We start from the raw sequence: 17,343 nt of genomic DNA, 5'->3' as shown, positions 1-17,343 counted from the left end.
GAAGGAAGGAAGGAAGGAACTGTACTTAGAAAAAGGCCAGATAATTAAGAATGTCAATAAGAATTACTAATGACAGCTGCACACAGAAACTGCTATCTCTATCATTCAATGATCTTCTGAGAGGAACCTCAGAAAGCACCTCTAAGCATGTGAAGGTGACAGCTCTAAAGGCTCGGCCTAAATCTGTAAAGCTAGCCACCTTTTGATGAGCTATGCAGTTAGTGGGCCACTATTCCAGGGCAGAGTAGGTGAGTCAAAATAAACATGTTTTTCCCTGATTGCGCTAGGGCTGCTGGTTGTATAGGAACCTCAGCCACGGATTCCGAATCCAAGCGAAACCATCTCATCTGAGTATCAGTAGCACATATAGGCAGGGATGGAAAGCTTTACTACAGTGACACTTTACAAGCAAAGTATTTTCTGAATAATTAAAATGTGAAAAATAAAAGTAAAACTTTAAAAAATATATTCACTGAACAAGAATGCAGAAAGATGTAATAAAATTCAAGCAATATGGTTAAGAATCTATCAAAAGGTAAAAGCTGTAAAACCATGCTGCAATAATTTATTAAAAAACTTAAGATATGTAGAACCTATATAGACTAACTGGAGATTATGGGCTAAAGTTGAAGAGGAAGTGAGCTAGCACCCATTTTAGTGCAGATTTGACAGCAGATACAAGAAACTGATTAAGATGGATGTGGGAGCACCAACTAAGTGAAGGTTCTTTCTTTCACTCTATAGTTTTTCGTAAAAATTCAGTATAAACATAGTATGACATGTGATTCAAACTTACATGTTCTTTTGCAAGAAAGTCTTACATTTAAGATCCAACTCTAGTGCTACCCAAACCCCGTAAACATACCAACAAAATGAATCACTGTTCTTATTTGTACAAAACATGCAATGGATAGCAAGAAATAGAAGGAAAAATCCCAGGGTTTTTTTGTTTTGTTTTCAAATTCTAGACACAAAATTTAAAAGAGCACTGTTTGGAAATAGTCTTTTATTATGAGCACCCAAAGTACTTTAGCCCAGAAGGTATCTAAGCGATGCATAACTAACGCACGGCAGTAAAAAATCAAGTACATTTTCCTCCAGTCATGTTCGTAAACCCAGAACTCTTAGCACCCAAGCACATAAACTTTACTTAATAATGAATGGAATAAACAATAAAGATTTGCCTAGTGACAATCCATGAACATTCCCTTTCTAATACTACCATCAACAGAAAGAATTAATGTGCTTTGTAAAAGAGTAACGTCTTTCTAAGAACATGTTCTGAGTTTAGAAAGGATTGTGATGGGAAACACATCTTAGCTCACAAATAGACGATAAACACACCTGTGAGACAGGAGCCACAACTTAGAAACAAAGGGCTGGATATGAAAAGGCAAACCTGAAGATACCCCCCAAAGACAATTATATGCAGTATCAATAAACATCTTACCTGTTCACAGTAAAAGGCTGTCGAGAAGGCTGCTGCTTTGGCATACATATTATGCTGGGCGAGCTTCTGTTGGGGCTACCTAACCCTGAACTGCTCATGCTATTTGTTCTGCTAGCAATTCCAATGCCCTGACCAACCTGGGAGTGGTTCATCATATTCCTAGGATTCATAGGCAAAATACCCCTGAAAAAGAAGTCCATACACTAAATAAGCTCTCTACAATCACTCATTATAATTCTCTATAAATAATCAATTGCTTTAACCCCTAGAATTTCAATTACACATTCCAGTTGTATTCCTACTCTTACAGTGGAACTAAAAAAGGTGCCATCATAGATGAGAACTATTGGGACAACTATGATAAAAATTATAAATGCTTTTCATATATATTTAAAATAATTTCATTCAAAATTCCTGTCATCTTATTTTCTTGATGTTAATAATACATATAATCTATGTTATCTGTTTTATTTCACTCTAAGTAAGCAGTTGAGGTGTGGTGAAGGGGCAAGCAAAGAATACAGCTATCTGGGGAGTCATCTTAAATTGAACATAATTGAGGAAGAGGTAGATAGCTTTTGCAAAAGCTCCCCAGGAGGTGATTAAACCTGATCCATTCAGGTGACAACTAGCACACAGCTTCAAGATCAAAGCGCTACACTACATTTATCACTTTGCAATGACATCAAATGAGCGTAAGAACTGTTTTCTTAGTGAAAGGCACTGAACCAGAAAATCAAGTAATTAATTACCGTATTAAAAAATTAAAAGCTTGCTTACTCTACAAAATACATTCTGTAAGTATTCTGGTCCATTAATAAATACCTGCTTGGAGATGGAGGCGTGTGAAGTGACATTGTTGGTACCCCTGTTGTTGGCGTGACGTGGCTCGGTAACTGAGTGCCTTGTGATAAGCTGCGATTTAACTGAGGGGTATTGTTGCTCATCCCCCTCATTGGAAGGCCTAATGCACCTAATAAGAAAATTCAGAAGAAGGAAATTCATTGCCATCAGGAATGAAATTGGTATCCATCTTCTGGAGTTGGCAATCTAGAACACTTTAAAATGATCTAATATTCATCTCACTGCAAATGGACTCTGATTTTCAACAAAAATTCTAGTCTAAAATTTAGTATTTTGATTATCTTTTTGTATTCTTTCCACATTACTATCTTATGATAAGCTATGTTAATAATTATAACAAATAAGATGTTACATAATACAAACTGTCCTCAGATTCATTAAAAGCATATTTGTGAAACTGGCACATACAAATATGCCTTTAAGAAATTCTGCTATTTTGTGTGTTTTGTTTTAATTTACAATTAATGTACACAGAAAAGACATTCATAGCCGGGCGGTGGTAGCACACACCTTTAATCCCAGCACTTGGGAGGCAGAGACAGGGGGATCTCTTTGAGTTCGAGGCCAGCCTGGTCTATAAGAGCTAGTTCCAAGACAGGCCCCAAAGCTATAGAGAAACCCTGTCTCAAACCCCACCCCCCCAAAAAGAGGGAAAAAGACAATCATTCCCATTTTGTCATAGTATCTTAAATCTTATATTATTTTTTGCAAATACACTTGAGAAAATCTATTTAATACATACTTCTTAACATTGCAATTTTTACAAACCCAATACATTTTGTAATTTCTAAAAAATCAATTTGATATAGGTATGATTAAAAAATTGAAGTGATTCAAAAAGATTTATTCAACCTATAAGGCTCCAATATTTCTCTAGCACATTTAGGGTCAGATACAGGAACTGACATGTTGCCTGGGTGTACTTTTTAAGACTACTGAGATCTGCAGTTCAGATATAAGATTCAAAAATATTAATCAAATTGGACAAACTTACTTTTTACATGCTTGACACATTATTATTTTCAGATGGTAAAAATATAAATTATTTTGAGATTCAGAATGGAGAGTTAATATTCTATGCATGTTCATCTTCCTCAAAGGCATACAGGATCATTTGTGTTGCCATCCTATCTGTCTATGAAGGCCTCCTCTTTCCTTCATCTTTCTCACCGCGTGCTTTCAGGGCTTTCTTTTCAGCTTGTTGAAAACTGACACACTGGTCAATCAAACTTATTTCAAACTGAAGCTAAATAAAGAAAAAAGGCTGACCAGAAAATAATGACTTTAGTGTTGGGGATTTAAGATGATATTTTTCCTTACTGTTTCAGTTTTGGGTCTAAGCATTTCAAAGCTCTGAAGCGTCTGAGTCTATGCCTTTCACATAGTATACTACATATACCATACTCTTTCTTAAACACCTCTGTAAATGTGTCTTTTGGCACAACATTGTTCTCACAGGGACTCCACTAACAGCTACTTGAAACTCTTCGAATCTCTCCAAGCCCCTTGGAAGGGAACAGACCTAGAGTGTCCACTGGCTTGCCACTCTATTTTATTTGTGTCTAGACACTGTTGTGGTGGCCTTAATAATGCTAGAGCCTACTATCATTTTCTCTAAATCTGGAACAAAATAAGGAAGAAAAGAGATTAAAAATCAGCCTACTCAAGATTCCTCCAGAAGAAACCGTGTTTTCCCTCCCTCAACCGTGCAATTTTCCTATAGGTCCTGTGACTGGCTCCATAATAAACCATCAAAATGGTAATTTTCCTCTCACATTTCCTGGGTGGCTACCCTGTGGCCAATACTACACAATCTGTTAGGGAAACAGCAGTGGGTAAGACAGAAAAGGCTCCTGAACTCAGGTGCTCTCTACGCCTAAACAGTGTCTTAAAGTCAGCTCTAGATGAAAATGTCCAACAAGAGTTTATCTGCCAGTTATTCATTGCCAAAGTTATAGGTCTTAAAGATCACCCATTCTCACCTTCTCTGTCTACATTTTACAGATAAGAAATCTGATCCTTGGATAAGTTAACTGACTTCTCCAAGGCAACAACACAAGAGAACTAGGACTAGAATTCGGTCGGATCTCCTTAACTCCTATGTTCTTGAACGGCAGTACCATGCTAGGCAGAAACAATGGTGTTCACAATGTGAGTGTCCAATAACACATTTCATCTTATTTTTTTCTCTTCCAGCCTCCTTTTGGATGTGTTTCTAGCTGTGGGATGTCTACCAATCATTTTGCATCTGCCAATCCTAAATTTTCTATCTCGTTTCTCCTCTCCCATTCTAGTCTCCTTTTTAATACTTGTCCATTCTCCTTTCCTTTTCATTATTCTTACACTGGAATTCATACATCCTCCAAAATTTACTATCCTTTTGGCCTCTTTAAAGAAATCAATAGGTCCTACAAAGACTTCTTTGCTTTACAGTAACTTTCTGTATATGTATTTTTCTGTCTGTTCTGTATAAGAAAAATTTCTAATTTTAGAACTGTTTTAAATATTGTACATAACTTGAATACTGGCAGAAAATTCTGGCCAAGAAAACAAGAATAAGTAATGCTTTTTATTTTAATTAAACACTGGCCAATTCCAGTTAATTTATAATTAGTGGTGAAGGAAGACAATCTGAAGAAAATATACTTCAATGTTAGCCTCCAAATTCATCTTGGTTAAACACAGCTAATAAATCCAACACATTCATTTTGTTGAAATATCTACAAAAGATGAAAAGAATATATACTACGAACTATTATTACCAACTGTTATTACCAATTCTTAAATATTTGATAGTTATCTCAAGTTTAACTTAAAAACGGAAGTTCTTTAAAACAATAAAAACACTCAATGAAAGCATACAGACGTTTATTTTTAGGAGACAAAATACATTATTATTATTACATTGGAGATACTTGAGTCAAACTAAGACTAACTGAATAAGTACAAACAGAGGGGAGAAAATTTAATCTAATTATAAATAACAACACAGAGTCACCTCTACAATATCAGGGCAAGAACAGAGCATGTAAAAGGAAAACTCAAGTGACTGTTGCTGATGGCATAAAAGGACTTCAAAAGGTGAAAATACAAGCAAGTGTGTTCAGGCTTGCACATGAGTGTCTGGGAGGTGAGAATGAAGTCAATGACCTAACAAACCACTTCTTTTTTAAAAAAAAAAAAAAAAACTAAAAAATTTTATAAGGAAGATATTCTTCTACCCCTATTTTTACACATTAAGAATGAAAAGACAAACGTCAATTGAAAAGGTTATGGTGCTGAATCAACTCTTCTTTCAGGAAGATTCTGGGTACATATTTTAAATAGAGTCCTACCTCTTATTTGGCAAGATATGCTTAACAAATAATGAATTAAAGTCTTCAAGGATTCTTTTTCATAAAACCCTAAGAAAAAGTGATTAAGCATCCCAAGCACTGGTGACAGGCCCAGTCAGTAGAGATGTCCCCGAGCAGTAGAAAAAATAAGCTGACTTTTCAAAGTTGCCCCCAACATGAGCGTCGTGGGACACACGTGGCCTAATATAAATGTACACAAAGTTTTTAACTAATGAAAAAATGTAAGTATTCCACAAATGATTTCTATTAAAAGAGCAGCTTCACAACCAGTGCCTTAGGTACTTATAGCAAATTGTTCCATCCACAGAAGTCCCTTTGCTAGAGATATTACCTTAGTGAAGCCCTGAGGAATCAGTCTGCTTTCATTATATCCAGGTGTCTAGACTTCCGGAAAAGTTCTGTGCCATGCCCAAACTAACAATAGACACAGTGCAAAGCAGAGCTTGGCCTCCATGACTCTTTACCTACAGCCTATGCTGCAGATAATGATTTCATTCTGCTATTTCATTCATAAAATCCAAAAAATTTACAAACAGAAAAAAAAAACTTCTTAGATCAGCCAAGTTTTACATGAAGAGCTAAAACAAGCCATTAAATTGCTTTCTTAGCATCACAGCAGCTGAGCTGGAGCAATGGCTCAGGGCTAGGATGACATACTGATCTTGGAAAGGACCTAAGTTGGGTTCTGGGCACCCACAATGAGAAGCCTTACAACCACCAGGAATTCTAATTCCAAAAGATCCGATGATCTCTGGTCTCCATAGGCTCACACATGTGGGTGCACACAAACATATACAGAAATAAATTTAAAGTTTAAAAAAAACACAAGCAACAAATCAGAAAGGCATCAATCCAGTTTGTGATTCCTCTCACAATTGACATTACTTGTATGTTCTTATAGTTGCTGCTGACCGTTGTTTCTTCTTTAGAAACTGTAGCTTACTTTAACTTTGGGGAATTCAGGGGTCACCAGTATAATCTCTACCATAAACTATCCCAGTCTTTTTAGAAGGGACAGTGTTTCTAGAACCACTGTTCTATAGTATTAAGTCCAACCATAATTTAGTCTTTAGAATTCTGCATGACCCCAAAGAAGAAAGGTTTTCCAACATTTCACTGCTTAGATACTCTGTGTATGATTAACAATCCTTCTCTTCCAATCTGTCCCTGTAACTTCACTATTCACAATGTTCTCTTGCATACTACAGGGAGGGATACATAACACATATACAGATAGAAGGATTAAGTCAGTCCCTGTGTTTGAATACATATACAGTAACTCAGTAGGCATGGGATTAGAAAAGTTCTCCTGGAGACTATATGCATGTAATAATGATCACAATTTAAATAGGTAGACAAGATGGTGGCAGGAGTGTTGCAAAATCAGGTGGCTACAGATAGCATGACAATTAAGTCTGAGAGAAGACAAGCTGTATGAAAATGAAGACAGGTGAGCAATGTAAATGTGCTGTCTACAATCCCTGATATTCAGGATGTCTAGGAAACAAGGGGGGGAGGAAAAAGGAAGAAGAAAAATTACAGATCTGAAGGAGAACCTGCCTTACCCAAACTAAGGAGATACCAGATGAGAAATATGGATGGAACAAACTGGTTTCAAAACTAGCAACAAGAAGCTGCTGCGAACCACAGAGAATACTAGCCAGCAGAGCTCCTCAGGACCATTTCCCATGGTGCAGTGACACACATTTCCCAAGGTAAACTTGGTATTCTTCTTCAACCTAAGTTTCCAGTGTAGATTGTGGACACCCATTCACAAAATGATACAGGTCTCAAACCTTATAAAAATGCTAATTTTCTCTTCTCAAACTGTATATAGTAAGTTGTATAAACTTTATTTCCAAATATCCCAAATCTGCCTACTTCTCAGCCACTAGCCAAATTCCTAGTTTCTAGAGTCTTGTCTCTTATTCCTTCCCCATTCAGTCCACCTTCTACACAGCAAAGTGATGGTTCAAAATGAAACGGCACCATAAAAACTGTGCTACTACAGTTAGAACATATTTAAATTACTATTTTTTATTTTACATTTATTTATTTTGTGTGCGAATGTAAGCACATGTATGTAGAGGTCAAAGGGCAACTTGTAATCTGTTTTTATTTCCATCAGGTAAGTTCTCATGTCAACAGGCTTGGTAGCAGTTGCCATTACACACTGAGCCATCACATTAAGACATCACAAAGGCTGGATTCTTTAGTTCTTAAATTTTATTTTTTTCATGTATATGGGTGTTTAGCCACTTCTGTGCCTGGTTCCCGAGAAGGCCAGACGAGGGCGTTAGATCCTCTGGAATCACAGTTACAGACAGTTTTAATGTGTCACATGGGCGATGGGTCCTCTAAGAGTACCCAGTGCTTGTCATCTCTGAGCCATCTCTCCAGCCCTCTCTGAATTCTTTAGTGATTTTTACCAGACTTCCTATAATCCAAGATACTCACTCTCTCACTGCTCTCTTCTCATCTAGTAAACTGATTTTCTCACTCTCCTGTCATTGAATGACTTATTAGATTTTCCATGCTTCCTGTACCCAAAAAGACCCCTCAATATCACTCATTTTAGGGACTATAATCCTCAGTCAGGTGTCCACATTGCATTTTAATCCCTGAGAGACAGAGCTCGATTCAAGTAAAGCATGAGCCCCTCACTCATCTCATTAGCTTGCCCAAGTTTTGTACAACTCATTACTAGGACTCTGGTAGTTCCTTTGCCTATATGTTTATTCTGTTTCTTCCCATTAAAGTACTGTGAAAGGTAGGAACTTTATTATTTGTTATAGTCTTGATTAGATCTTGGAATACAACCACATTCAAAGTTGTACTCAGTAAATACATAATGAATGAGTAAATCCTATCACAATGTCTTCAGTAGGAAGTTCAGTAGATTCTTGGTATCTGCAGATTCAACACTAGTAATTTCTATGCAAATGATTCACTGGGTCATTTCAGGTTTCAAAGACTCTCTTCTTAGCTCATGTTCAGAGCACCACTCTTATGAAAAAGCCTAATTCTGGCTCCATTACTTGTCATCTATGACCATGCAAGTTCCGTAACACTTCAGGAGTTGGGAAGTCATGCACAGTAAGTACTGAAATATTAGTGTTCCCCCATAGTTTTGTGCCCATGACAGCTGAAGGAGTCAACAATCTTAACGGTGAAGAAAAATGAGACAATCTAATAAAGTGACAGTTTTCACCAGAAAACAGACATAAGGAGGAAAAAGTTATGATACAACTTTGATCTATAATTTGGAAAGTTATGAAAAACTTTGAGGTATATTCTACACAAAAGGGAAGATTATACTTACTATTATATGAAACCAATTAACAACCAGAAAGTTTGCTATTCCCTACACTGTTTCATACTAGACCTATGTAAGGCCTTATACTACTAGTTGATCTACTTATCTTCCTTGTTATAAATTCAGCAAATATTTACTGTGCTTTCCATAAAACAAAGTACTAATAACACAAAGACAATACACAATAAGGAACTGCAGCATAGCAGTGTGCCCACACAGACAGCGTAAGGAGAATGCTATCATCTATATACATCTCTGGTCTCTAGAATGATAGTATGTGTATAAGTCACTCAACAAACATGTTAAACTCAATTCCTAAAGCAACTGCAAGTTACTATTCTGTATTTAACAATGTCAATATCATCAGTTTTAAACCATGTCAATTGTGCTCTCTTGCTCTACAAAGTATACTATGTTTATACATGAGTTTGAGTCACAAGAATTAGATACACTATGCCACCACTCACAAACCAGCAGTCGAAATCCTAGAAAGATTTATTTCTTTCTCAAATAATGGCCTGAGACCTTTCAGAATCCAGATGACTATGTCTATAATACAGCATCAGGACAGTTAGTTATCTAACTGCTATACATAATACACACTTTAGATAATGTTTCCTTTTTCTCCACTCCCAAGATTGTAAATACTTACGCTCCAACTATGCAACTACTTCATTTCAAAGCAATGAAGATTTAGCCCATTTCAAATCAGTACACAGTTTTACAGAGCCCAGAGACAGGAAGGCTGAAAAATGGCTCAAATCTTATGCACACAATTAGAAGACAAGTGGAGAACATCACGCAACTTGAACATTATATGCTTTTTGCTGCTATAGTTACCAACTGTTGAGCAAAATCTACAGGAACCCTCAGGTGAAGTTGTATATTTAGATATGATCATATTATTCTAGAGCCTGAAATCATAAAATCCTCTAATCCAGTATTTTCTGGATACCTCATAAGCTTATCACATAGTTGTTTCCACCCCAATCTGACAAAGCGTACATCCAAGTACTCTTGTTTCCATCCCTAGAGGGTCCTCATCCTGATGTTTAATTTTACTAAGTTTTAGCAATGGAACAGAAAATTTCCCTTCCTCACTTCCACTATCTCTAACTTAAAAAAAAAAAATCAAGACCAAGCAAAAAGCTGGGAGTATACAGTTCAGTCTTTGCCTAGCGTGTGCAAGGAAGACTCTCTGTCCAGCACCAAAACCTAAACGTAAGCCTCAGAAATCCCAGTCCGTGTAAGGCACAGGCAGGAGGATCTGAGCTCCTGACTAGAATGGCTGCATAGTAAGACTGTCTCAAAACCTCAGTCACATATACAAACAACAAAACCCCAGAGAGCTTACATTTGAACAGCACAGATCACTAATAAACCTTGTGAACTACAAATAGAGAGTTAATAGCAGTACTTAACAGACTGAGGTGAGAAAAGAATTCTTAGGTTCCATCACTCTCAGTGTATAATTTACAATAAATGCCACAAGGATATTTCTAATCCAGTCCCCTATTAATTCTTTATTTCTCTAACCTTCACTAGTCAGCTCCTCACATTTTAACAAATACAAGGAAACTTTGACCCCTTAAGTCTCAACAATGTAGCTTGTGTTCTCTTGTTTCACAGTGTGTTTTCAGACTACCTACTACTTAAATGATGTATTTGGTCCCCTGGGGTCTCTTATAAAAGGAACTGGCTTTTGTCACTAACTGTAAATTCCAAATGTGAACCCTGGAAAACAGCTGCACGCTGAGCTAAAACAGTTATCCTAGTATTCATTTTTCAGTAGGCTTTTTTCTAAAACGTCAGTTTAAAATATTCAAAATGCTGCTTCACCAACTTTATTAAATATAACCATTTTATAAATCAAAGTTCAGCAAAAAAATGTTCATCATACATAGCTTTTTTTTAAAATTAGAAAGACATTTTTTCTAAGAAAAGTAGATCTGCTTGATCAGCAATCTTTGTATGTCCTTCACACCAAACAAAGCAAATTAAAGAAAGTTGGAGTCAGTAAATATCTGCCATGCCAAGGACATCACCACCTTCCAAACAGTCCATTCCAAAGCAATGTCACATCTGTGGGTTAAAAAAGCTCTGAGGTCTAGACAGCTGGTTGCAATCACTACTTTGAAATAACCTCACTTTCCCAAACATATCTTTTATCCATTTTCTATCTTCTTTCTACTATGATAAACTATGGGCTTTAAAAAGCAAACAGGCCTATGCAGTTGCTGCACTGAAACAGAAGAAAGCTTTAAACAGCTAGGCAATTCTCCAGGCAGGCTTCCCAACAGGGTAAAAGTCACACCACAAATAAGCTAACAAGAACATGTTTACTACGAGCTATAATATTGCCTCAAGAGGTAGGATTAAACATTTGTTGATTTAAAAAAACTCCCCCTTTTCATAGAAGGTTTTAAAATATGTTCTTGCTTAAATACGAAATTTGTATTTACTAATTCTGCATTAGCAAATTGTTGCAGAGCAAAAGAAGAAAATCATGAAAGACAAAAAAAAAAGGATGGAAATAATGCTCATTTATACAAAATATACCACATCCCCCCAACTTTGACACTCTCAAACTAATTTTGACTTGAAACTGATTACGACAGTGATCAGATACTTCCCTCTACAGTTTGCCGATAACTTAGAACACTTGATCCCAGCTCCCACTGACAGCAGCAATAAGAAATAAGCCGATTTTTTAAACTCTAACAAAGATGATAAAATCTTATTAGTATGTAACATTTGGAAATTTAATTTGAAAAAAGTTTTATGATTTTGAGTTTTATAAAATTTTATGTGATGGTAATAACTAACATTTATTGAGCGCTTACTATGCGCCAGGCACTGTGCTAAGCGCTTTAAAAGTATTATAGCACTTTGTAAAATAAAACCTTACAGAATGAAAAGACCCTCAACTATAAGTAAAAATTTAGGTGTTATAATCAGGAAAAACCAAAACAAAAATAAATAAATTAGTATTTTCTACTAAATGAAAACTATTTCTCAAACTGTTGCTAAATGGGCTTACTGCAATAAACAGGCCCAAATCTAAACAAATTAAACAATAAACAAAACCAACCAAAGGCAAAAACCTTTAACTTTCTCTAACTGAAACATAAAAATGACTTGCTTTAAACTGTTTAGAAAATTTTCAAGAAACTGCAAGAGAACATACAGATATACATGATGTCAAAGTAAATTGCAACATATCCAAGAAATAACAATTTAGAATTAGTAAGGCCCAACATAATGAGGTTTCCTACACAAGTAAAATAAAATTTTGAAAATCAACTATCTTCTACTAAGCCCTGTAGTAAACCCACAATAGTAGAATTGTCTGTTCTTTAATTTTTTCCTTAAATATAAAGTATCCCAGAATAAGTACAAAATTCTTACTTTGTTGCCCGTATAAACTTGCCCCAAATTGAGACAGCTGACCTGATGTGGATGGTGATGCCAGCATCTAGAAACAAATTGATTACATTAGAGCATAAAGGAGGAAGAGCATTGCAGTTACAAGTCTATACTTCATACCAAAGCCTAAGTCATTTGACTACCATAACCAGATGAAACCAAACTGTGCAAACAGAAATAATTAGTGCTATGAGTTTTTTAAAGTTATATTAATGTATAGCAACACCATTACTTCACTTTAAAAAAAGCTAGCCTACTAATGAAAACATAAAGCTAAAATCTCAACTTTATAAATTTATGTGACACTGAGTTTAGAGTATACATTAAAACAAATTCTAAATTCAAACTATTACCAAAATAGAAAATTCTGTACTTTATAAAAATACATGCTGATTTTTATATTCACACAGCTATATAAGTAGAGAGAAAACACCAGCAAAAGACAAGTAAAAAATACAAACAAAACCACAAATGCGGTATCTGATTTATATGGTCTCTCATTGGATGATGTGGACTTCTTCATATTTGCTGGACAATAAATGCACCTGAATTTACTAGAACAACGTTGTACTTTCCTAGAAGAATATAAATTTTTTTTGGAGGGGAGATGGTTTTTTGAGGCAGGGTTTCTCTGTGTAACAGTCTTGGCTGTTCTGGTATCTGCTTTGTAGACCACGCTGGCCTCGAACTCACAGAAATCTGCCTGTCTTTGCCTCTTGAATGCTGGATTAAAGGTGTGTTCTACCACTGCCCGGAAGAATATAAATTTAAAGGCATGTTACATTCATAAATCATGCTGTTTCTTTTTTTATTTCTTTACAGACAGAAACGCAGGAGTGCCATTTATAAAATAGATATTCAGGTAGAATAATTGAGGAGATGTAAGCCAATGTCTCAATATTCCATTTTATACAACCATGGAAACATTTTAATTAAACAAAACATACGCCATGATATCAATAAATGTATAATCTAGTGGGAAAAGAGAAAAAAATATGCAATTATATTCCAAGGTAGTGCAGCAAAGGCTAACACAAAAGTAGAACATCACTGAAAAAAGACCACTCTGCCCAAAGATAAGGAAATCAGTCAATTTCTGCGGGGTGTTAACACTGGATGAAGAGGCATCTCTTAGGCCAGCAACATGCAGGTAGTACAAGATTAATGTCATAATCAGATAGCATGGTAAGAAATAGTGGTGACTATGTAATAGTGATTAGGAAAGGAGATGACACTTAGTCCTACTGAAGAATATCAAAATGGGAAATAGAATGTTGGGGGCAAGAGTCCAAAGGGCCTTCTTTAATGTCACACAAGATGGCTGCCAACTATAACAATAAGAAAAAAAGAATGTTAAGCAAGGAAATGACAAGAACAAAATATGTGCTTTAGGAAGGAAATTAATAAAGAACTGGATGGAACTGGTGAGATAGCAAAGCAGAATAAACGCGGAACTGTAAACAAGGTATTACAGCTTCAGGAGTCACTGTTTTATCTTTGTGCAGCTGGAGCATAGAGAAGAGGGGCTGCTGAGGGGAGAGCCACAGAGAACAAGGAAGTCCTGGAGTTCCAAAGGAGGAAAACTAAGCGCGTAGGTGGAGACGTGCTGCACTGACTCTAAAGTTTACAAACTACACGTGATGGGTGTTATCAGCCAAGGCACAGCAGACCCCGCAGAGAGGGACGATTATACACCACTCTAAAACAGCAACCGCTACAACAGAATTAATTTCCTAAAGAGGCAGCAAGTGTGTGTGTGTGTGTGTGTGTTGCGCGCGCGTGCGCGCGCAACACACATATTCTTTCTTACATCCAGGCTGTGTATTCTAGACAATTAACATTAAAATTATATAACCTTTATCAATCAAATAGGCCGAAACATGGTCAAATTCTTTTGTTAGGGACCTATAGTCACTATTGATACCGTATTAACTATAAATATTTTATAGACATATTAAAAGTTACTTCCAAGCTGCATAAAAAATTGAATGAGATGCATAATTTTTAGTAAACCTGTAGTTGGCGACAAAAGGTTTATATAAAATAGTTAAGAATCACGACTTTGTCACCATTATTAGCTATAAAACTGAGAAAAGAATTGTTTTTGAAGATTATATGAGACATTGGCCAATATAACTATACGACTTACAATGAACATAAATATCTTCAAACACCTTAAAATGATATTCTTCTAAAAATGTATGCTTACTGAATACTTAATGTCAAAGAACAGACCTTTTAGTGGGCTTTCTCATAAAGCCCAGAAATATGAATTAAATTACATGTACGCTGGGTTGAGCACTGAAGGAGGAGAAAGAGAGAAGGGCTGAAAATAAATGTAGAGCTGTCATGAGACTCTAAAAGCCATAGCTGGGAGGCAAACGGCTCGCCATAGTGTGTGACGTTAAACATCACTTCCTACACTGAGAACACTCAAGTTAGTAAACAGCGCATTTCAAGAACACAGCAGCTTCATGAAAATAAGAAATGTACCCTGGCAAAGCACCAGCTACCATTAAAAGACCACAGAAACTTTATGTATTTTAAGTGCTAAAAGCTAATCATAAAAAATGAATTTCTCAGAAAAAACATAAAACCTTAGACCAAGAAACAGATTACGCTGCAGAATGCAGTGTAAGTAGAAATACCCCAGTTTCACAGATTCAAAGACGGTAAAAGGTGGAAAAGATAAAATGTTATGTTATCTGTAGAATGATGAAACCATCGTCATTCTGGTCTACCATGTTCACAGTTTAAAAATACACTATGCAACATTCATTTCTCAAGGACTCCACACTGAAGCCAAACAACACAATAAAAACTTGTAGAAGCAACCCAAAGAATAATAATAGCCTTAGTTATTTATTCTAAGTTCTTAAATGGCCCCTTTACCTGTTCCTAATGGGATCAACACATTAGAACTTTGGTTGTTGGCTTCAACCGGGATGCCACTATGCAAGCCAGGCTGACCTCAGAGTCCAGCCCCTCTTTCATCCATCTCCCAAGGTGGAAAGCTCCAGAACCACATCTTAAAAGTGACATCTGTGACCAGTAACTATTTCCAGCATTAAGTCCTCCATCTCCTTTATGCTTCCTAATGGTGATGACTTCTTGTGCTTACTCTCGCCAATAAATAGATCTCCTATCATTAAACCTAACTTACAAAACATTAAACAAAGTTTGGTGGTGGAATTAAAATTTTAAAATAAAATTTCTCTAACAAGTATTAAAAAGCAATAAGTTTAAAATTATACTTTAAAGTTTGGTCCAATTTACTTAAAAGAATGGTGACAATTTCTCTACTTCCTTTGAGTAAAAAACTATTAGCTTTTAACTGTATCTTATCTACACAAAGGAAAGTACATTCATGCATGTATACACATAGACTAAAAGAAAAATTTAAAATTAATAATCAATGGTTTAAAGAAATGATACCAATGAAATCAAACAGAAACAATGGAAACAAAGACTAAGAAGAGGCAATACTACTAAAAGGAATAAAAGAAACAAGACAAAAATAAAACTGTTTAAAAAAAATCACAAAACTTGACGGCTTATGAATCAGATACAGTAAAACTAATTTACATATATAATCTTTAAAATGGTAAAATAGTGAATTTTCAATACTACACACCTAGGATGAAAATGCTTTTACTAAAAAGAAAAAAGGATAGTGTGTGTGTGGTGTGTGTGTGAGAGAGAGATAATGAGAATATGAGAATGAATATATATACACATATATATACATACATATATATACATACACACACACACACACACACACACACACACACACACATATATATATATAGAGAGAGAGAGAATGAGAGAACGAGAGAATGAGAATATATCCCTGGAGAGAGGGAGAGAAGGGGAGAGAATATGAGAATATATCCCTGGACAGTTCTAAAGTGCAAAGTTACAGAAAGACACAGGACTGAACTGGTTCTAGCAATCTCACACTCGAGGGGCTCTATATGCACTAATACCAAGTCTGTATAGCAAAGGCACTTCCACATAGTCACCCAAATGATCTCTCAAAACAGCATTTTTAATCCTCAAACTTACTTTTAAAACCATATACATGTGCATGCTTGTATACACACACACACCAACAGATTAACTATCCTTCAGCAATTCAAAATTCTAAATCCAAGCTCCCTCCCCACAAAACCACCCAAAAGCTGAAAAATCTGAAAAAATTTACCACAGTCTTGATGTATAAAAAGTTTTAGAACTGGTTGGGGTATTTGGGATTTTAGGTACTTTTAGTCTGAAGTATTCTGGATTAAGAAATACTTAATCCATATGCTAATCTGATGATTAAACATTTTATAATTATGTTGTAGATAGTGAAACTGGATGCTTCATAGATATGTCATTTTCCCATCATTTTACGTTTTAACATTAAAATATTGCTTGAAGATAATGCAATTGTTATTCTATTTTTTAAAATTCTAGAAATTACCTGACATCTAATTCCAACTACTTTGGAATATACTCTGCTTTATTTGTTCTTACACAGTGAGTTCCAAACCAGCCAAAGGCAAACAATGACCTTATCTTTAAAAACAAAAAACCCAAAAAACCCTGACATACGCACCCAGACCATATTCTATTAAAATGTATAAGATACTTTTAAAGATTTTTAACATTCTATGTGTCAATAAATGTAATTTTCAACAGTATCTACTCCCCTTCTCTTAAATGAATACAGAGCATATATTTTCTAGCTACTACAGATTCTAAGAAGATGGCTCTAACGAGAGAGATGAAATTCTTGCCCCTGCCAAGTTTAAACTCCAGTGGCTTAAACAATAACCAGGCCCTTGCAGGCACTGATAAATGCTATACATTTTTCTAATAAAGTTTTAAAATTTTCATCTTTATTGTTTATTTTGTCTGCACATGTGTACATGTGTGGCTGCATA

At 35.6% G+C, this 17,343-nt stretch overlaps 1 protein-coding gene across 11 annotated transcripts in view; it reads right to left on the bottom strand.

Annotated features, from left to right (window-relative positions):
- Window positions 1-17,343, bottom strand: part of Cnot2 (CCR4-NOT transcription complex subunit 2) — a 92,751-nt gene that overhangs the window by 18,006 nt on the left and 57,402 nt on the right. For 7 of the 11 annotated variants that reach the window (XM_013350367.2, XM_005358039.3, XM_005358037.3 and 4 more), the window contains 3 exons: window positions 12,395-12,461; window positions 2,276-2,423; window positions 1,451-1,633 (listed from right to left, as the gene is read on the bottom strand). In XM_013350367.2, the coding sequence (XP_013205821.1) occupies window positions 1,451-1,633; window positions 2,276-2,423; window positions 12,395-12,461 (398 nt within the window). The remainder of the gene's footprint in view (window positions 1-1,450; window positions 1,634-2,275; window positions 2,424-12,394; window positions 12,462-17,343) is intronic. The other 4 variants (XM_013350373.2, XM_026784605.1, XM_026784606.1 and 1 more) reach the window with 2 other exon arrangements.

The sequence above is a fragment of the Microtus ochrogaster genome, chromosome 24 (genome assembly GCF_000317375.1).
Source record: "Microtus ochrogaster isolate Prairie Vole_2 chromosome 24, MicOch1.0, whole genome shotgun sequence".
NCBI lineage: Eukaryota > Metazoa > Chordata > Mammalia > Rodentia > Cricetidae > Microtus > Microtus ochrogaster.
This window is presented reverse-complemented; position numbering and strand designations above follow the sequence as displayed.